Source organism: Lynx rufus, unplaced genomic scaffold (assembly GCF_022079265.1).
Source record: "Lynx rufus isolate CCGP_SWC_20201006 ecotype Redwood Valley unplaced genomic scaffold, mLynRuf1.p SCAF_13, whole genome shotgun sequence".
NCBI lineage: Eukaryota > Metazoa > Chordata > Mammalia > Carnivora > Felidae > Lynx > Lynx rufus.
The window spans coordinates 497,679-518,931 of NW_025814827.1; the positions used below are offsets into that span (position 1 = coordinate 497,679).

Below are 21,253 nucleotides of genomic sequence, written 5' to 3' on the forward strand. Positions count from 1 at the left end.
TATTTGCACCCAGGACTGCTTCTCCCACTGAGTGGACTGCTCCACAAGGGCAGGCCTCGCCTGACTCATGTTTTCACTCAGCCCAGCGCCCCGCACATTGTGGGTCTCCTGGCCCCTCAACCCCAACCTCTCATAGCTGGAGGAAGAGCTGGGGGTGGGGGGGGAGTGGGAAATCTGTGGAATGTCACCACAAATGGATCCCTAGAAATGTCCCACAGGAACCGGCACACAGAGTCTTCAAAATCATCTCCTTGGAATGTCTGTCAGGGAACCAAATCTTTTTATCTACTTTGGGAACACAAAATGCTTATGGGTGATGAGGGGACATCAGGGGACATAGCCCTCAGGAGCACATTATCCAAGGGATCCTGGGTGTAGGGCGGTCTATCCAGAGCTGTGGACGGGAAGACCAATATCCTAGCCCCTAAGTAGTTGGAGTCAGCTTCATTTTCTCGCCCATACATCTGGTCAGCCAGCACCATCCCAACCTGTGCCGGGCACTAGGAGCACTGTCGTGGAGAGGATTTGGCCCCTACCCTCATGCGGCTCTGGGTGACTCAAGGAGTGTGGCAGGCCCATAAACAGTGGCAATCTGGTGCATGCATGCTTCAGCAGGGATGTGCCTGGGGGCTCTGCATGCCACGGGGACAGGAGAGTGGTGGGTTTCCAGGGGAGCTGACATCGGGCAGGGTCTCTTGGAGACGGATGTCTGGCAGAGGGGACAGATGAGGCACTAGAGTGGCTGTTGTACCAGGGGTGCTTAAGGCCATTCAGAGTATGAGCAGCGGGAGAAAGTAGGAGGATCTGGAGGCAGGCTTGGGAAGGGCCTGCCTGGCTGATCAGGGAGCTTGGGCTCCAGCCTATAGGGAAGGGTGAGGCCTGGAGTGTTAGAAGCAGGGGTAGGAGATCTGATCAGGTTGGAGTTTCTGATGGATCTCTCTGGCTGCTGTTGGAGGCAGGATGGGCGAGGGCAGGAATGGAGACAGGATGCCAGGGTAGAGAGGCCTAGGTTTGGGATAGACAGAGGTATAGAGGAAGAGGGGAGAGGACAGATCTGGGTGACATCCAGGACCTGGCTAGAGCTTAGGCAGCTCTCAGTCTACTGTCTAATCGGAAAATGAACACTCTGCCTCAGTGGCCACATGATAGATGCCCACAGGGTGCCACATCTGCCCTTCATAAATTCACACACAGCCTCCCAGCCTGGCAGAGAACAAGCTGACCCTACAGCAGCCTCACATCAACACCACATGGGCCACGTAGCTGAGAGAAAACCCTAATGGCAACCCCACCCCCATAGGTTTCCAGCAGGACTCCTGTCCTGAGCCCCCAGAGACCCCGTGTTCCTGCTGTCCTGGTTTAAGTCACCCCCCACATGTGCCCTCCTTCCTAGGGGGCTTGGCCAGAGGGAGACTCCCTTGGATCCTGCACAGGAAAGAGCCAATAAATAAAGACAGATTCCCTCTAGGTAGTGACATCTGGAAAAGAGATGAACAGAAAGAAACAAACCGTTTTAATTTAAAAAACACCTGAAGCCTGTAATCTTAGTTGAGACAGCAGAAAGAGGCAGCTGGACTGGAATCCCAGGGGCATTCACAGGGAGGCCACAGGGAGGGCCACAGGGAGGGCGGGAGGGGGCCCAGTGAGAGCAGAGGAACCATGGATGCTGCTCTCCACTCCACAGGCAGGGCCAGTGGACACCTACCTCATTTCCACCTGTGTTTTGGGACTAGGTTTGAGACTTGACTGGGCTACAAATACCCTTAAAAAATGAGGGTGCTCATGGCGTTATCAGGGCAGCCAACCACTCTGAGAGGATAGCGCCTGGAATGGTTAGGAGAGACTTCAGCAACAGACCTGAGTGCAAAGCCAGCTTGGCCACTTCCTGGCCTTGTAGCTTTGGTCACTGGTGGGACCTGTGTGGGCCTTGGTTTTCCTAGTCTGAAAAAGAGCAATAGTAAAACTCCTTGAAGGATGGTTCTGACATTATGTCACCTAAAACCCGGCACATGATGAATGGCAACTAATGCCAGCCCAGCCCCTCCCTGACATACACCCATTTATTTTACAGTTAAGAAAATTGAGGAGTGGTGACTTTCCCAAGAGTTCACAGTTGATTGAGGGCTTTTAGAGCCAGGAATAGACTCAGTTGTCCTAATGGAATACTGTTCTTTCCCAGCCCACCTTGCTTAGAGTCTTTCTACATTATTTTTCTATTCATATGGCTTCTTGGTGCTCAGTTGAAGGCATTGGCCAGATTATGCACCAGAGTATCTTTAAACCACAGCCTGAGCGCAGCTCTCCCACAGGCACAGACCCAGCTCTACTCAGCTGTCTCAACAGCATTTCCTAAGAGTCTCTTCCTGCTGCGCACCTCCCTGCTACCTCCAACCCCACTCCAGGTCATTTCAATCATCTTTGTCAAACACTCCTGTGTTCTGTCTCCCTGCTGGAATTCTCCTAGTTTAATAAAACAATTTCCAAATCGAATTTGTATGCACTACCTAAAACGTTGAAATTTACCAAACTTCCCATGAAGTGTGTAGAATTTCAGTTTAATGAAACACCAAATTTGCATTCATCCTGCTCTTTCCCCAAGATGTATCTGTGTAAATATTTCTCAAGACTTTACTCATCTTTAGCTCTTTTTAAAATAAACTATTTTTTTAGAACGGTTTTAGATTTATAGGAAAGTCATGAAGATCGTACAGAGTTCCTGTGTATACCCCACACCCAATTTCCCTGCGACCATCTCACATTAATATCATGCATTTCTTACAATGAATAAATCAATATTGGTATGTTATTATTAGAGTCCATTCGTTGTTCCAGTTTCCTTAGTTTTTATCTAACATCTTTTATCTGTTCCAGGATCCCATTCAGGACACCACATTACATTTGGTCATCGTGTCTCTTTAGTCTCCTCTTGGCTATAAAAGTTCCTCAGACTTGCCTTGTTTTTAATGATATTGACCATTTGGAGTACTGGTCAGGTATTTTGTAGGATGCTCCTCAGTTGGGATTTGTCTGATGTTTTCCTCATGACTAGATTGGAGTTATGGGTTTGGGGAGGAAGACCACAGAGGTAAAGTGCTGTAGAGACTCTTGGGTGACACAGTGTGTGGGTTTCTTACATGAATATCTTGTACATTTTATCTTCTGTGCCATGTGGCAGCTCATTTCTTACCACAGGCCACACCCCAGGTGCCCCAGAACCACTTTATGTTATAAATGAAAGCATCCTTAGAGGGCGTCTGGCAGAATCCTAGATTTGGCAGATGGGGGAATCTGAGGCACAGAGAGGGGGAGAGGTGTGCCCAACCTCACACAGCAGTTAGAAGATTAGGATGGAAACAGAAGTCTCTTGTGGTTCATTGCCCTGCTTCCCATATTTCTATCATCTCTTCTGACTGATGGGCTCAGCTCACCCTGAACAGATTCCTTCTGGAAATCTGGGGCCAGCGGGGAAGGAGGATACTCTGTTGGTCAGTCTTCCCCTGCCTAAGCTCTGGCAGGCCTTCTGCATCCTGCTTCCAGGTTGCTCACTTCTGTGACAGAAGCAGATAGCCTCAGACCCCCAAATTCAACAGTCCTTCTGCTGATGAAAGTTCCTTCTCATTCACTTGTGTTTTATTCTCTGTCTGAGAGTCCTGGCCAGGATGTCCTTAGGGGTTAATTTTGCTGATACACAGATGGATTCCAGAGGTGGGATGCTAGTTACTATCCTTTGGAGAGATAGCATGAGCTTTAGGTCCCTGTGTTCTGACTGCTTCAGAGATTAAAGCTGTTTTCGATACAGCGGTTAAATCACTGTATATTCTTCTAACTCGTCTTAAGAAACCACTTCTGAAGCTTTATGTACAGCTGTGCGCAGGATCTTGCTCTAATTCTGAAATCTGTTCTGAAGTCCCCATTGTACTTGCTCTTTGCCCTGTAAGCTTTGCCTTTGGCCCAGTGTTAATAGGATCCAACCTGGCTCACAGTCAAAATTTATTTCTTTTCTCCAGGGTCCTTTGGGAAGGACAGAAGGAAGTTCTCTTTCTAAGTTGAGTACCATTCACCCTGAGACCATTAGCAAAAACCCAGGTATCTAGGGCGACTGGAGGCCTAGCCCACAAGGAGGCCAGTGGAGCTCAGTGAACCTCTTAGGACAGTCTCGGGCCCTGGGCAAGCTTCAGTCCCTGAAAGAGGAGTCCTGTGTGGGGGCAGCCTGAAGGGTGGAGGGAGCCCTCTTAGACAAGGAGCCAGCAAGCAAGATTCCAACCTCCACTCCACCAATGACTAGTTTCCCCCTTAATCCCTGGGCCTCCATTTCCTTGTTGGAAAAACGGAGGAAACAAGGCTTATGCCACCAGGATGCTATAAGGATCAGACTAAGTCAAGTAACATATATAAAGTCCAGCCTACCAGAGTCTTTCTGGGAATGTAAAAAAAAGGGGAGAGAGAGAAAATAAATATACTAAATCATTTGTATAATGGTGGCCATTTACAAATGTGCTTCCATGTACTTAAAAAAATTCTTTTAAGTTTCTTTATTTATTTGGGAGGGAGAGGGCACCTGGGAGGGGGAGAGAGAGACAGAGAGAATCCCAAGCAGGCTCATACAAACTGCTGAGCTGAAACCAAGGGTTAGACGCTTAACCGACTGAGCCACCCAGGCGCTCCAGTGTATTTTAACTCCCTTTGGCTTTGATGGTCAGAGTGGGTAGGCTAGGTATTATTAACCCCTTTATAGATGGGAAGACAATGTCTGAGAGAGGCCGTTGCTTGCCCAGGCCACACAGTTCGTGGTAGAGGGCCAGGGATGGAACGCAGTGTCAGGGTCTGCTTGCCTACACTAGGCCTGGGGTGTCTGTATAAGTCACTGTCAGGCAGAGTAACACAAGCTGCTACATCAAACAAATATGGAAATGTCAGTGACCTACCACAAGAAGAGTTTGTCTCTCACATCACAGCCCAATGCAGGTTGCAGTGGACAGGGGGTGGTGGGCCACTGTTCCGACACAGTCAGTCTGGCCTCCAGGCTCCTCCCATTTTGTAGTTCCTTCTAAGTCCTTGCAGTTTTCTTCCTTCAGCAGGGGAGAAGTAGAGAAGGGGAGAGTAGAGAACTGTGTACAGGTTTTTATTAGCCAGGCTTCTGCCCCCATTTCGTAGATGGGACTCAGTTTCACAGTCACACTTAAGGCACCAGATGCAGACCAAAGTGGTCTATGTGCCCAGCAAGAAAACAGTCACTTGCACGGGGACTAATCCATAAAATGAGGCCCATGGGCTCACGACGTTCTCTACCCCTTTCCCCCATCCCATGGGCACAATCACATCTATTAATCCTCTCTGGATGATGCAAGTCACCTTGGCCTTTTTCTGTAAGAAACAGAATAATAATCTTGACCCCAAGCAATAGGCATTTCTGGTGGAAGTAGGCGGTGGGGGGGAAGGGCCTTGTCCTGTTCCTCCCTCTCCATCCGCTCCACTTTCAGGTGCAGGGATCATGCAGGGGTCATAACCCACTTGTTAGGTGGTGGGAGGTGATCTGCGGACCTTGCTTGGGACCCAGGATCCCCGGTGCTCAGCACCTCTGAGAGAACGCCAACGGCTGCACAGATTCTCACCTTTGAGGCTGGGCCGCCAACTCAGAGAAGGGCTTCCATGGCCATCAGGAGATTGGAAAGAGCAGAAAAGGGTCCTATCCTGGTTCTAGGGGTGATGCTTGATCTGACTCATTCCAGAGAGCCCCCCACTTTTCCCACAGAGGCCACAAGTCCCCAGCTCAGCACAATCGCCTTTGTTACCTGGATTATTCAAGATCTCCACTGTGGGAAGGGAAGTGTGTGTGTGTGCGTGTATGTGTGTGTTTAAGCATGGGAAGTGATTTGTAAAACAGCCGATAGCTTTAATGACAAGCCTATTTAGCTGATAAAATTAGCCATCAGAGGAATAACTTATGTTATCCTTTTGCCATAATTTAAATTTATGGCCAACTACTAGTCATCTTCACAATGGATGGAAAGGGGCCAAGGTCGAATTCAGCTTCCCCCTGCTCCTAAATCATTAGTTTGCAACTGTCTCCTGATTTTTATTGTTACCAACAATGGTGAAACTAATGGAAATAAACATTGGATGCCATCCCAATAGCAGATAGGTTTGAAGGCAGGGCAGTCTGTGCAGACAGCACTAATAGGATGGAAGAAAATTATTGCTCTTGCATTAGATAGCATCGAGCTTCTGGCCAGAGTGTGCATTGATCAGGCCAAGGCCGTGTCAAGTGTACTCCACAAACCAGACCATTATAGGCAGAGAGGTACTGGGTGTGCCAGCTCTGCCGCCCCAGGGGTCTGGCCCCACCTGGGCATGCATTAAAAGCCCAGCCCCAATGGAAGAGGCCTTGACTCACTCTGTAATGCATGCTGAGGGCTTCCCTGTGGATGCTGGCTGATCTGGTCAGGTTATCTGATAGAAATACTTAGCTAATCATGTGCATTAAGAAGGGCTGTGACTGCACTTTCATTCTCCCTGAGTCTCAGGATGGTCTTTTTTTCCCCCAGGCCAGTTTGCCAATGGAAAATTTGCTTCATTTTGTCATCAGAGCCACCATGTGCCTTTGCCCCTCGAGGCCCAAGGCCTAGGCCCACGTGAGCCCTGGAGAGCTTGGATGTTTCTTCTTAACTGGTTTCAACAGTTTGACCACAGAGTGTCTAGGTGTGCATATTTTGTATTTATCCTGCTTCAGATTCTCTGAGTTTCTTGAATTTGTGGATTTTTTTTTATTATATTGGGAAAGTTCTTGACCATGATTTCTTTACTGATTGTTTTGCTTTATCCTTTCCTTCTCCTTTTGAAATTCTGCTTGCCTATGTTAGGCCCTTTGAGCATGTCTCACATCTCTCTTAGACCTATTTTGATCACTCATTCTCCCTACCCCCCCCCCGCCTCCTTTTTTTTGGCCATATGTTGCAATATTTTCCTGTAGACCTGCCCTCAAGTCCAACAATCTTATCTTCTACAATGTCTGGTCTGCTGTTAAGCCCATCCAATGGAATTCTCAATTTCAGATATTGCATGTTGAACTTCTAGAAGTTCCATTTGATTCCTCTTACAAGTTCTGTTTCTCCACTGAAATGCTACATCCATTCTGTTCATCTTTCCTCCTAATTCAATATAATCATCACAGTTATTTTGAAGTCCTTATCTGCTAACTCAAATATTAGACAAGCCAGCCTTTATGAAAATTCTAAGCAGCCTCTTGACTGTTTTATGTCTTGATAATTGAACACTGGTTGTCTGTGTGTGTGTGTGTGTGTGTGTGTGTGTGTGTTTGCTTATTTGCATGAATAGTAATTCTTTTTGTGTACTACACACTGTTAATAATGTGTTTTAGAGATTCTGGATTATATTATCTTTCTGTAAAGAGTTGGCCCTCCGGGAATGGGGCATTTCATCAGGGAGCAGGGGATGGCCCTCAAGACAGCACCAGGAGCCACCTGTCACTTGTACTTTATTCCCTCCCAGCTAGGCTCCCAGAGCCAGCACAGAGCTTTCATAGACTCAGAGTTCAGCTAGTCCATTTGCCTTATTGAACACACAGTAAAACCAAGGTCCAAAGAGGAACAGAGACTCACCCAAAGTCAGAGTGAGGGAGGGGTGAAGGGCTGAGAATTCTGGTGCCTGCCTCCAGCCCTTGCTTTTTCCCCACTTGGAGCCTCCTGCTTTTTCCTGGCCCCTATAGCCATCAACCCCTCTGTATTCTGCTTGAGCCTAGTCTCTTCCATCTTGTCTCTAAGGCTTCGAGTTCCTTGACACAAAGTCTGTGAAGCTAGAAGCCAGAGGCCTGGATTCTGGGCCTAGCTTTGTTTCTGATGCACCCTGTTGACCTAGCTTTTCCCCTGCCCTGTCTCCCAGCACAGAGGCTTCTTCCAACCCTGGAGCCCCAGTTCACCCACTGACTAATGAGGTCCTGATATCCTAGGACCCCTGACAGCCCTTCAGTCAGCTGGGGAAGTACATGTGGCCATGTTCAGTAGAGGAGAAGCAGAAGCCAGGCTCTGAGTGTCCCAGCTGCAATACCCTGACAGCCCCCTAGAGCTGAGCTGAATTGAGCTGAGCTGAGAGCCATTTAGCTATATGCACTTCCTCTGTAGGAAGTCAGTCATTCCTCCTCAGGGCACGGGCTGAGAGCATCCAGCCACTCATACCCTCTGAAGCTTGTAAAAATATGTCCCTCTCCTTCACCCTCATTCCAATCCATGCCCATCCTGACACTTCTACCTCCTACTAGTCACCTTAACCTCCTGTCTCCACTGTCTCCAACCTAGTCCAAATTCTGGTTATCTGGCCTAGGTTGCAGAAATAGCATCCCAGCTGGTATTCCCAGGTCCACCCTGGCCCATCTCTGTCCAATCCTTCGCCATGCTGTCAGCACAGTCCTTCCAAAGTGCTCACCTGAGTCACCACAACACCTCCTCCCTCACCTGTCCTTCCGTTCAAAAGATTTCAGTGATTTCCTGTCACTTTTTAAAGGCCGACATCCTAGAAACATCTTGCTGTAGCTAAAGGGCTCTGCCTGGTGTGGCTTCTGTTGATCTCCCCAGGCTCTCTTACCTACCAGGCCTCTGTCTTTTGGACACATCGTGCCTCCCCTGCCACAAGTGCCACCCGGTGTCACCCCTTGAGACTGTCCTGGGAGACTTACTCCCCGCAGTGCAGCAGACATGGTCCCCCTCACATGGGGCCACTGAGGACTCACTTCCAAGCTGAGAGACACATTTTCATTCTAAAACACGTAACAGAATTTTAACATAGCCCTCACCATGCTTTATCTGAATGAGTGAATGAATGAAAGAATGAATGAATGTCTAGGAGAACTCCCATATATTTGGGGTTCATATCTGTAGCCTAAAACTTGTTTTAATGTATGTGCCTGTGTCTGCACATGTGGGCTTGGGGCTGGGCAAGCCCTGGCCTCTGGCTGTCTGGCCTGAATTCCAGTGGGACACTCATGGGCAGCTCTATATCAATTACAAGTTATCAATAATGCATCTGCTCAGAGTGGCCTAGAAGGCCATTAGCTGGGCCTACTGGCCCTGATGAGCAGCCTTGGAGAAAGTGGTCTACATATGCCCATGGGAAGTTCAGATCAGCCTGGGAAGGAGGGGCTTCCAGCCCCAGCAGAACTCAGGAAGGTTGCCTCATGGGCCCCTTGTGACCTCTGAGACTTTGCTGCCAGAGAGGTAGCTTGAACTCTCTCCCCCTGCACAGAAGACCACCGTATAATAAGCCAGGGTTGCTTTCTTACCGTCTACAACCAATGGCCCCATGTAAGTACTGAGTTGTTGAGGTCCAGAGTCTGAGCCTAGACTGAAAGCAGAAATAGGGCACAGTGTGTGAGCAGGTACAGGGCTCAGTGTGTAACCATGGTTGGGGCTCACAGTCAGAGCTTAGTTGTGAGCAGGATCAGGGCTCAGACTATCTCAGCTTTGGGCTAAGATTGGGGCTTGGTCTGAAACCACAGAATTGAGCAGAGCTGATTAGTTTCATTCATTCATTAATTCAACAATAATTATTGAGTGCCTTCTCTACACCAGGCAACAAAACAGTCAAGAACTCTGCTCTTACAGAGATTATATTTTATTAGGGGGGCGAAGGTGGCAGTGCTGTGCTAGAGCCCTCATCCCTGACAGCCACTTGTGTACATGTCTTCCCAATTCTCCATGACATTGTGTTGGTAGTTTGAAATTGGCTATGGTGGAGTATTTACACCACAGAGATTGGCATTAACTACCCATCAGGACTTTTTTCTTTCTTTCTTTCTTTTTCTTTTAACCATCATACCATCACTGCAGTGGGAGGGGAAAACCAAAAGATAGTCCTTAAAGAAAATGATGGAGTGACTACACATATTTGTATCATCTCCTTTCCCAAACTCCACTAAAATCATTATTTAAAAAACCATAAACACATAAGAATTAAGAAAGTGTCTCTTTAAGTCCTGTCCATAAGGACAAAGAATATAGAGACTTAAGTGGATTTGAGAAAAATAGTGGATGAAAAAGGGGTAACCGATCTAGCAGAATGGAGAATTTATAATTCAAGTGCCTGCAGAGGATGAGGGAAATGGGCTAATTCTGCCCTCAGAACCCTTGAGAGTTTGGGAAGAAAGGAGTGATTGGGAAGCTGACCAAAGGGAGAGGGGTTGGCTAAAAGCCTGTACACACAATATTTGAGCCCCTTAGGCCCCATCCCAATCCTGAACAGCCAGGAGACCACACACCTGCATCCTACAAGAATCATAGAGGTTTTTCCTCTGGAGAAACTGAACCAGAGGGCTCTGCAGGTGGTCCCTGGGTTAGGCAAGGGTCAGAGAAGGGGTATAGGGCTGAAAACGAGGATTAAGTGATAATCCTTCCATATAATGATGGGACCCTTTGCCCCATTCCCTTGCCCTGCTCCCAGCACAGAGGCTGCCAGAGGCTGATGAGCTCTCTGAAAAACTGAGTGGTCCCAGAGACAAAACCTGTGGACACTGACATTGGGAGGTTGTCCCAACGTCAGTCTCCTACTTGACCACCCTAATGTTAACTAATGCTTTAATTGTGCATTTCATTTACACCAAAAGAAAAATAATAAAATATTAAAATAGATTATAAAATATCAGAAGGTGATAAGTCCAATGCAGAGAATTCAAACAGGCTGGCATGACAAAGTACCTGGGTGGCTGCCTCAGGTGGGGGGGGTTGGGTCTGAGCGGGGGAGCTGACTATGTGATCTGTGAGCAAACGGCACAGCTGGGGAAGTGGCCTTCAGATCAACACATGCTTGGTGTGTTTAAGGAACTACAAGAAGCCCTGCATCACAGGGAGAGGTAAAGAGAGAAAGGATGAGGCGAAGTAGGCCAGATAGACAGGGCCAGATCATGCACCTGCTTTGTAAGCCAAGGGTAAGCAGTTGAGTTTCCTCCCAGTTGAGATTTGTAGACAAGATGGTGACATGATGTGATCTAGGTTTGGGAGAATCTCTCTGACTTCTTCTGGAGAATAGATGGCAAAAGGCTGTAGAAGTTGCAGTTGCCCAGGTGAGGGCTGGCCGTGGAGGTGGTGGGGGGTGGGGCAGGCAGGCTTGGCGTAGCACTTGGAGGTGGAGCTGGACTTGGGGACAGATTGCATGGTGGGGGAGGGAAGGCAAGGAAACAAAGGAGGTGATTCATTTTTGGCTCCAGCTAAGATGAGATGAAACCACCTGAGGAGTGATTTTCAGATGCAGTGAAGAGTCCTATTCTGACCAAGTTGAGTTGGTGATTCCTGTGACCCAGTTCCATGTTGTTGTCGGGTAGGAGTTGGAGGTGTGAGCCTAACATTACAGGGAGGGGTCAGAGCAGGACACTGAGCATCATGGGCAAGTAGGTAATCTTCTAGGTAGGGAGACCAGGCACTGGGCTTCCCTGGGACTGCCCTCCTCCACCACCACTTGTTTCAGGCTTTGAGAGTTTGTCTGGAGGTTGTGCAGAAGTGATGCAATGTGTTCTTGGGACACTAGGTGGCAGTGAAGGCTCTCCTTGTAGCTGAGCCCACAGCCAGGCCCTTCAACGACAGACGTCAACTTTGTCTTCGCACAGATGGCCCAGAAAGGCCCGAGGATGAACAGCCATTTCAGCCACAAACCCAAGAAGCATCTGGGTTTGTTGGCTTTTCCCAAAACAACAAAAAATAATTAACCAAAATCAAAATGTGTGCAGCTTTTTTCAAAGCCCTTATTTAGTACCCAAGTCCTCAGAGAGATCTAGGGTGTGAGAACCCCTGTTATACAGATAAGGGAACCCAGCCACATGGTCAGGAAGCTACAGAGCCTGGACTAGGGCCCAACCCTTTCTGAACACCTCCTAAAAGAGGAAAGTGGGTGTTGCTGGAAGACAAATGGACAGTCGACAGCCCAGCAAGCAGGTGATGATCCCTGACATCAGGATGGGCTCCCACGGCTGGTTAGGCTGGCCCTGGATGTTGCCAGGTATCCTGTCTTACATTCATCATCAGTATAAGACACCTGAATTAAGGCACACCTGGATCTCACATTTAGGCAAGTAACTAGAACAAGATTCAAACCCGTGTTTTTCGCCTCTCCTTCAGTGCTCTTCCCACAGACCACAGCTGTGTTTCCCCTAATGGCCATCTTGTCTTCACAATGGGGCCAGACTACACAGTATCCCAGAGATGACACACAGGAACGCACTTTATTACTTGGATAAGACTCCATAAACGTCAAAGGCTCTAGCGACTGGTGTCGTTGGAGATTTGTAAGGAAGGCCCCACCCACCCCTCAGGACTCTCAGCGCCAGGCTCCTGGCCCCCGCCCCAGGAGCAAAGCGCCCCTGGCCCCGCCCTCCCGCGCGCAGCCCACCGCCCACAGCCCCTCTCCTCTTGCAGTTTGAGATCCGGCAGCTGCGGGCGCACCTGGCTCAGCAGGACCTGGACCTGGCTGCCGAGCGCGAGGCGGCGCTGCAGGCCCCTCACGTGCTCAGCCAGCCGCGCAGCCGCTACAAGGTGGTGGAGGCCGGCACGTGGGCGGAGGAGACGGCCGCCGAGAGCGTCGTGGAGGAGCTGCAGCCCTCGCAAGGTGAGCCCGCCGGCGGCCCGCCCCCACCCAGGCCTCTGCGCCCAGGATCCTGAGGGCGGGCGAGCCTCCTTGCGGGACTGGTGGGAGGAGGGGCTCACCTCAGGAGGGGGTGCCCCCGGGACGACCTTTCCTAGCCCTGGAGCAAGCGTTTAGTCAGGCTGCCTTGCCCCAACCACGAAGTCATCTCAGTGACTTGCACCCATTCTATGCCTGTGGGCCGCTGGCGTGCTTTGCATGCATTATTATCTCCCCATCCCTCACTGCATTAGAAGCATGACTTACCTATTTTACGGATGAAATAAAAGTTGTACAAAGGTGCATCACTAATAAATGGCGGAGCTAGGCTTCAAACCAGAGACTTGAGACTTTCCTTCTGGACTACCCCGCCCGCAGGGGCCAGATAGTCAGTCCATCCTTAGGGCCAGTACAGCCCAGAACCTAAGTCTTGGAGGTGGTAACAAATTGGTGGGCAGGAGAGATTAGTGGAGATGGGAGCATGGGGCATGAGGACTGTATAGATGGCCAGCTGTGTTATCTTGAACAGGGAACTTCCTCCTTCTGAGCCTTGGTTGTGCTAGCTGGCAAATGGGAACGGTGCTGAGCTTTCCTCACAGTGTTGTTGTGAGGCTCAGGGAAGTGGGTGCAAGTGGCCTCCAGAGCTGCAGAACAGTCCTGCAAATGTCAGATGGTATTGCCTGGTGACACAGCCCTGTCAAGTTTGGACCTTCGCAGGATTTGGGGAGTCTGTGTTCAAATGGACCCAAGTCAGGGATCTACCTCAGCTCAGGGGGCTGGGGAGCCAGGTAGGAGGATGAGCGCCCACGTTAGGGCCCCAAGGGGATCCTAGGAGCTCTCAACACAGACTTCCCTCCCCAGGCACCTTTTGTGTTCCTGTCTGAGTCCTCCCTGCCCTAACTTGTACCTGAAAATGTTATCACTAAAGTGATGGGTAAGGGGTTACGTCACTTTATCAAAAAATTCTTTTAAATATTGACCTCCCCTAATAATTCAGGATACATTTTCAAGTTTACATTTTTTACCTGAAGGTAAGGGAATTAAAAGTTCATCAAATCGCCCCTTCCCCGGAGGGAGGTTTTTACAGTGTGATCTCATTTCATCCTTACGTCACCTTTCTCTCATATGGAGGAGAAAACTCAGACCCAGAGAAGTTGAAAGAATTTCAGGGTAGAGACACCTGTGTGTCTCAGTCAGTTAAGTGTCTGACTCTTGATTTTGGCTCAGGTCATGATCTCAGGGTTCATGAGATCGAGCCCTGAATTGGGCTTCATGCTAACAGTGCAGAGCCTGCTTTCTCTCTCTCTCTCTCTCTCTCTCTCTCTCTCTCTCTCTCTCTCTGCCCCTCCCCTGCTGTGTCTCTCTCAAAATAAACAAACAAACATTAAAAAAAAAAAAAAGAATTTCACAGAATTACACACTGGAAATGATGGTTCTGAGCTTAGAACCCAGGCTGTGGGGCCCTAAACCCCAGCTTGACCTCGGGCCCACTTCACCTTGGCTTGCCAGGTTCCCCTTGCCAGGACAGCCCAGCAGAGCTGCATGGGTTGGGAGGCAGGAGGCCAGAGCCTTGGGCTCCACTACTCCCCAGCTCTGTGACTTGAGGCTTCAGTGTTCCCTTCTATAAAGTGCCTCACAGCTCCAGCTCTGCCTGCCTCACAGGTAGCATGAGGAGCTGGTGGATGTGAGAAAGCTCTGGAGGCTGTAAGTCACTGTGGACAGGTTTTGTGGAGTGGGATGATTGCTGTTATGATCTTTTAGAGAGAACTTCGGATCTTAGAACTGTAGAAGTTGGGGGCTGGGAGGGACTTCTCTGAGGGAGGGATAGACCTTCAGCTGATGTGTTCATCCCATCTAAAACTCTTGCCAAGAGGCTCCCTGGCCTCAGCTTACCTTCTTTAACAACAGGTGCTCCTGAACTCCCAGGGAAGCCCACACCAACCCAACTTTGAATGGCTCTGTTTATTAGAAAAGAATTCTTCGTTCTGGGCTGAGGTCTGCCCCCCAGCACCTGTCTTTCCTACTTGGCTGCAGCTGTTCTGCATTGGTTTGGTGGATGCCCTCCCGGCTGAGGCACCTTTCATTTTATTTTTTTATTGAAGTCTGTTTGACATACAGTGTTATACTGAGGTGTCATTTCAAAGACTGGCCTCTGAGTGTTTTCTCCTGCGGGGACTGTCACTGCATTCCCACAGCCAACCCTCAGGAGAGAAACTCTCCATGTTCTTGCTGTATCATCTCTCCTTGAACATTCCAGTGTTTTGGTTCCTCTTAGAGTGACATCTAGAACAGAACACAGTTCTTGGGGAGCTGCAAGACCAGGGTGGAGTGCTAAGGGGCCACCCCTGCTTTTTTGTTCTGAACCGAGAACCCTTAGATGTGGCTGCCTGGCCTGAGCTCACAGCTGACCCAGCCCCCTGCCCCATGTTCCCTGGGAGGCCCCCCCATCCCCGTTCCCTGCTCCCATTCCACTGTGCAGCACTTTACATCCATCTGTGTTGGGCTGTAGCTTCTTTGATTCCTGACTTAACACGTTGGCTGATGGCTGCTTGGGCTGCAGTAACAGTGATGAAGCACGGCAAACTGCTTAACTGTCGGTTTATTGTCTCACGGCTCTCGAGGCTGACGTCTGAGATCAAGGTCTTGGCAGGTTGGTTCCTCCTGAGGGCTGTGAGGGTCTCTCCCCTAGCTTCTGGTGGTTTGCTCATAATGCTTGGTGTTCCTTGGCTTCCTCTTCACCTGGCATTCTCCCTGTGTGTGTGTCTGTGTTCACATTTCCTTTTTTATAAGGACCCAAGTCATACTGGGTTGGGGACCCACCCTACTCCAGTATGACATCACCTTAATTAGTGACTTCTGCTTCAGCCTCATTTCCAAATGAGACCCCATTCTGAGGTACTGGGGGTTAGGGCAACGTATGAATTTGGGGGAGACACAACGATTCACCCTCTAACAGGTGGCATACAGACCTTTAATGATCTCACTTGCCCAGCCTCAACTCCTCCCACTGTCTTCACCTTCACTGTGGGCAAGGGAAACATCTTTTAGCTCTGTGTTCTATGCAGCGGTAGGTCTTGGAACTTTTCCACATGCTGATCACTGGCGGGCCAGGCCTGCCTGCCTGCCAAACTTCTCTTCCTCCTTAGAACCCATCTCCAGGTGAGCTCCCAGCCACCACTCTCTCCCCTCTAGACTTCCATGAACTCCCATGAGGCCCCAATCAACTGTGCCGTGTTGCTGTGACCATTTATGTGTGTGTTCCCCCCAAGACTTGTTTATCTCCAGAGCCCACCCAGGCCTGGCCCTCAGCAGGCTCCCTGTAGTGCTTGTTGTGTGAAATGTAATGTGCAAGTCTGTAACTGATCAAAGAACAAAAGAAGGCTTGTGGATGTCACTTGTGCTAATGTGGGTCCTTATAGTGCTCTGAGTTCAGGGGCCATCTGACAGCAGTGCACTCCAGAAACCCCTCTAGACCTTCAGCTCCCTAGGCTGGTGTTTGTGGAATCCAGAATAAAAGAATATAAGAATATTCTTTTTGCAAGTTCTTCTAGAAGTCAGCAGCTTTTGCCTGCTTGTCTTGCTTCCCAAGAACAGGAGCTTCACAGTCTCCAGCTCATCCCAGGGTCTTCCTCATTGATAAAGCAGAATGAGTCAGAGGAGCAGCTGCTGGGCAGCCAGCCTCCTTCCTCTGCCCACAGTGGTGCTCACAGCCCATCTCGAGGCTGCAGCTCACCTGGGGCTTAGGCCTGCCTGGTTCTGTTGTCTCTTCACATGTGCTCACCTATAAACATCTGAGCTCAGGTGAGCACCTCCAAACAGCCACACATTCTATAGCACCTCTCTATCATCAGGATCCTTAGCTCTCGCGATAACAGCATGGCCATTATTGTCCCTGAGCCAGTGACCTCCAGACCCTCAACACCTGATGCCACATTTGGGCCCACAGGGAGTCAAGATCTGGGTTTGGAGAGTCTACAAACAAACCAAGCCTTTGAAATAATCCTACACGTTCTAGGAGTCCTTGCCTCTCCATCCTGCTCCCTCTCTCTGCCGTCCCCATAGTGAACAACTTCCAGGAGGGATGGAGGGTGGCAGAATAAGAAGGGAGAAAGCTGGGTCACACTTGAAGCCCACTCAGGGTAAATTTGATCAGCTGTGTGTCACTAGCCAGGATGTCATGGCATCTCTGCTGACCCTCCTGAGACTAGGAGGTGTCTGAACAAGGCACCCAGGCCTCCCATAGAGATGCCAAACATGTATCCCTGGGAGCAGCTGCAAATGCCCTGCCCATCTATACCTGGAACCCACCCCTGCTCTCCTTTATCTGTTCTGTGACACCCCTACCTCCAATCTCTCTAGACGCACACCTGCCCTGTACCTGCCCCAGTCTATGCCATGCACAGTCCACTCCCCCACAGGCCACTTCTGCCACTTCACTGCCAACCTCCAGAGCCATCAGTAGCAAAGCCAACACCTCTGAAGCAGAGGACAGAAGCTGGAGGGCCAGCAAGTGGCATGTGTGATTCATAGCCTCCAGTGGGCCAGTGAGACAGGGCATCCCCCAGCTGATTTCTCTTTGATCAGGAGCTGTGTCCAGGGAGGGATTTCCATGACATTAGAAATTATGGCCAGACAAGCTAGGGATGCCCTGGGCTACTCTGGAGATGTAGAAAGGGCAGCCTTTGTTGCTAACGATGACCTTCAAGCCAGTGAGGGCTCCGAAGCTCACTGTGTCACAACAGCACACAGACTTTCCAAGGATTAACCTGCAGAAATGAGCGAGAAGTGACAGGAGCCTCTGGAGGGGGCCTTGCTCACTGCGGGAGGGTGGCCCTGAGGGGCGGGAGTGCTGAGTGGTTCCTACAGTCTCAACAGTTGCCAGCAGGTCAGAGCCAGACTAACGCCGACCAGCTTCTGTTTAGACTTGCTCTGGCACAAATCATTTTTAAAACCCAGGCTGCAAAGTTCCAGACTTTGGGGCCTGCCAAGTTCACGGTGCCCCTGTGTAGTCGTTAATACTTCCCTCCCAAATTTATTAGTCTTGAAACTTGCCCATAATTTATGAATTACAGCTACTGGTGGGAGTGCCACAGTTTCACTGTATATCACAGGAAACCTCTGCGTCCCTGTATGCTGCCCCAACACTCAGAGAAACCCCCACAGAGGTGCACCAGGCCAGGCGGTCCCCCCAGAGGGCCTTTCCTCTGCCAAGCAGCTGGCACCAGGGTGTACCCTTAGGAGAGCAGAGACCTATGTGCTATGGAGACAAGTCGGGGTTTCTGCCACTGCTGGCCTCCTCACGTGTGTTCCTAGTGGAGTCACTGAGGACCCAGGGAAGCCCCGAGCTGTAGGGCCTCACACAAAATAGTGAGACAGTTGACAGGGCAGAGGGCTAGGGCTAGGGGTTTGTATCTCACCTCAGCCTTGAACAAGTTACTTTACCTCTCTGATCAGGACTGGCTCCATGGCCTGGTGACTTGGTTGGTCATACAGGGGCTCGAACTTGGTTCAGTGCTCTGCTGTGGTCTACTTGAAATCCTTAATGCTTTTTTTTTTTTTTTAACAGATGTGTAATTGGCATATAGCTTATTAGTTTTGGGTATACTATGTAACGATTAGATATTGGTTGTATATATTGCAAAATGATCATAATAAATCTAGTTAACATCTGTAACCATACATATTTATAAAATTAAAAAAAATTTTAAGTTTATTTATTTTGAGAGAGAGAATAAGCAGGGGAGGAGCAAAGAGAGAGGGAGAGAGAGAATCCCAAGCAGGCTCCATGCAGTCAGCACAGAGCCTGATGTGAGCCTCGATCTCAGGAACCATAAGATCATGACCTGAGCCGAAACCAAGAATCAGACATTTAACCGACTGAACCCCCCCGACCCCCCAGTTACAAATATTCTTTTTAATGTGATGAGAACTTCTAAGATTTACTTGCTTAACAACTTTCAAATATGCAGTACATTATTAGTAACTATTGTCACTATGCAATACAGCATATCCCCATAACTTATTTATTTTACAATAAAATTTGTACCCTTTGACCCCAATCACCCATTTTGCCAACCCCCACCTCTAACAACTACCAATTTGTTCTCTGTATCTGTGAGCTCAGAGTTTTCTTATTTTTGTTTTGTTTTTAGATTACACATAATTGAGATCATATAGTATTTGTCTTTCTCTCCCTGACTTACTTCACTTAGCATAATGCCCGCAAGGGACATCCATGTTGCAAATGGCGCAATTTCTTTCTTTTTTATAGCTGAAATACTCCAGTGTGTGTGTATCTGTGTGTGTCTGTGTGTGTGTATGTACACATGCCACATCTTTATTCATCCACCATTGGACACTTATGTTGTTTCCATGTGTTAGCTATTATAAATAATGCTGTGATGAATGTGAGGGTGCATCTTTTCAAGTTAGTGTTTTCGTTTACTTTGGGTAAATACCCAGGAGTGGAATTCTATGGTAGTTGTATTTTTGATTTTTTGAGAAACCTCCATACTACTTTCCACAGTGGTTATAAAATGTACATTCCCACCAAAACTGTGCAAGTGTTCACTTTTCTTGACATCTTGCCAAAATTACCTCTTGTCTTTTTGCTAATAGCCATTATAACAAGTATGAGGTGGTATCTCATTGTGGTTTGTAGTCCCCTGATGACGAGTGATGTGGAGCATATTTTCATGTGTCTGTTGGCCATCTATATATGTTCTTTGGAAAAATGTCTATTCAGATCCTCTGCCCAGCTTTTAACTGGTTTGGTTCTTTCCGCTGTTGAGTTGTATGAGTTCTTTATACGTGGTGGATATTAGCCCCTTATCACATATGATCTGGCTTTTTGAACAAGGGACCCCACAATCCTGCTCGTCCTGTCTCTGAGCCCCAGTTTTTCCAGAATGAGGATAGTAGCAGAAGCACATCTTCTCTGCGAAGGATTGGGCTTTTGGTCACAGGCACAGCTCTAGTGCATGGTACACAGCAGGTGCCCAGTGAATGTCCGTGCCTCCTTCTATGAGGGCTGCCGAGTCAGGGACCAGGAGCCCCAAACCAGGAATCAGGGCTTCCATATGGACTTTGGGGCCCGTGTCTGCCCAGGATGTATGGATGTGGGGTCCTGGGACCCTGCCCCACAGCACCCGCTCTCACCCCTTCCAGGAGGCCCAGCTGACTCAACCTCAGCCTTTCTCTCAACCTCAGCCTTGCCAGGCAAGTTGGGGCTCCACCCCAAGGGCAAACACACATAATGAGCGTTGCCATGGCCAACACTCGAAGGGCTTTGGGAGGATTAGCCCGGATGCATTTTCAGAATGTTTACACCCCAGGAAGAAAGGTGCCAGGTGGCCAAGAGCAGCTGCTGCAGCTGCCTCAGAAGCCTCAAGACTTTGGGGTTGGTAGGGAACGCCATGGGCCAGGGGTTCAGAAAGGTGAGGGACATCCCAGGGCTAGACTTGACATTCATTATCTCAGTAAATCTTACAGCTTCCCAGCAGGTTGGTGTTTCTCATCCCCATTTCACCTGTGAGGAAGCTGAGGCTCAGAGTGCCTAGGGATTTGCCTGAGACCACAAGGTGGCTGTTTTGTCCTGGAGCCTGTGTTTGTGCCCACCCTTCTTTCCAGCCCCTCCAGGGGCAGCCAGCTCAGTCCTCCCATGGGGTGGTTCCTCCATGGCCCTAGGACCCCTTGGGGCCAAATCAAAAGAAACTCTGGGGCAGGAGATTATTCTTAGGTGGAAGGTGGGGAGCCCCTCGTGTAGAGGATGAATGGTGGCCTGTTCCTGGCCACAGGCATCTGTGTCTACCTCCTCTCCTTTTCCCCAAGTTCCCAGTCACCCAACAGTCTCTAGTCTCCAGGCAGGGATCAGGGACAAGGAGAGAGGCTGTGTGCTGAACAGTGAGAGAGAATCCCAGAGGGGGAGGTCCTGGGAGGTCCTGCAGGCCCCCAGACACAGTCATCTGTCCAGTCAACACTATTTATTGGACACTGGCATATGGCAAGCCTCATGCTAAGTGCTAGAGAGATGCTGAAGAAAATGTGGCCCCTGTGTGGGTCAGGATGGAACCCCAGCCCAAGTGGTCAGTTCTGGAGAAGAAGGCCTGCTTAAAGCAGAGAGCAGGCATGAACGGTGTCAGCATTGCTAGAGGAGTCCAGCAGGCTTCGCTTTTAGATCTGTATCTTAAAGCTCATTCTGAGGCCCCTGTGTGGGAATAGAGGGAGCAAATGCAGACTGGACAAACCTCCAGTGGCCACCTGGGCCCTAGGTTTTGTCAGGCATATTCATGCAGCTAGCCATCCCATTCATTAAACCCAAGACATGACAAGAGTCCAAAGGGGAAAACATGACATCTGACCTATGGCTAGACCACAGGACCATAACAGAGGGCATCAGGGGTCCCTCGAATAGTCACAGACTTGGTAGGAGTCGGGTGAGGAAAGAGAAAGCACTGAGAAGTGGCCAGTCTCCCAGCCTGGGTGGACAAAGAAACCATTCACCAAGATGGAGGTGGAGGGAGAAACTGAGTTCTATTTGGGACATGTTGAATCAGAAGTAGCTAGAGGTCATTCAGACGAAGTTGGCCAGTTGCCAGATCAGTCAGAAGTTCAAGAGAGACATCAGGGCTACAGT

The 21,253-nt window shown here is 49.4% G+C and overlaps 1 protein-coding gene across 1 annotated transcript in view; it reads left to right on the forward strand.

Moving 5' to 3' along the window:
• Nucleotides 1–21,253, forward strand: part of TMEM266 (transmembrane protein 266) — a 72,783-nt gene that overhangs the window by 44,946 nt on the left and 6,584 nt on the right. The window contains exon 8 of the mRNA XM_047074716.1: nt 12,414–12,603. Within this exon, the coding sequence (XP_046930672.1) occupies nt 12,414–12,603 (190 nt within the window). The remainder of the gene's footprint in view (nt 1–12,413; nt 12,604–21,253) is intronic.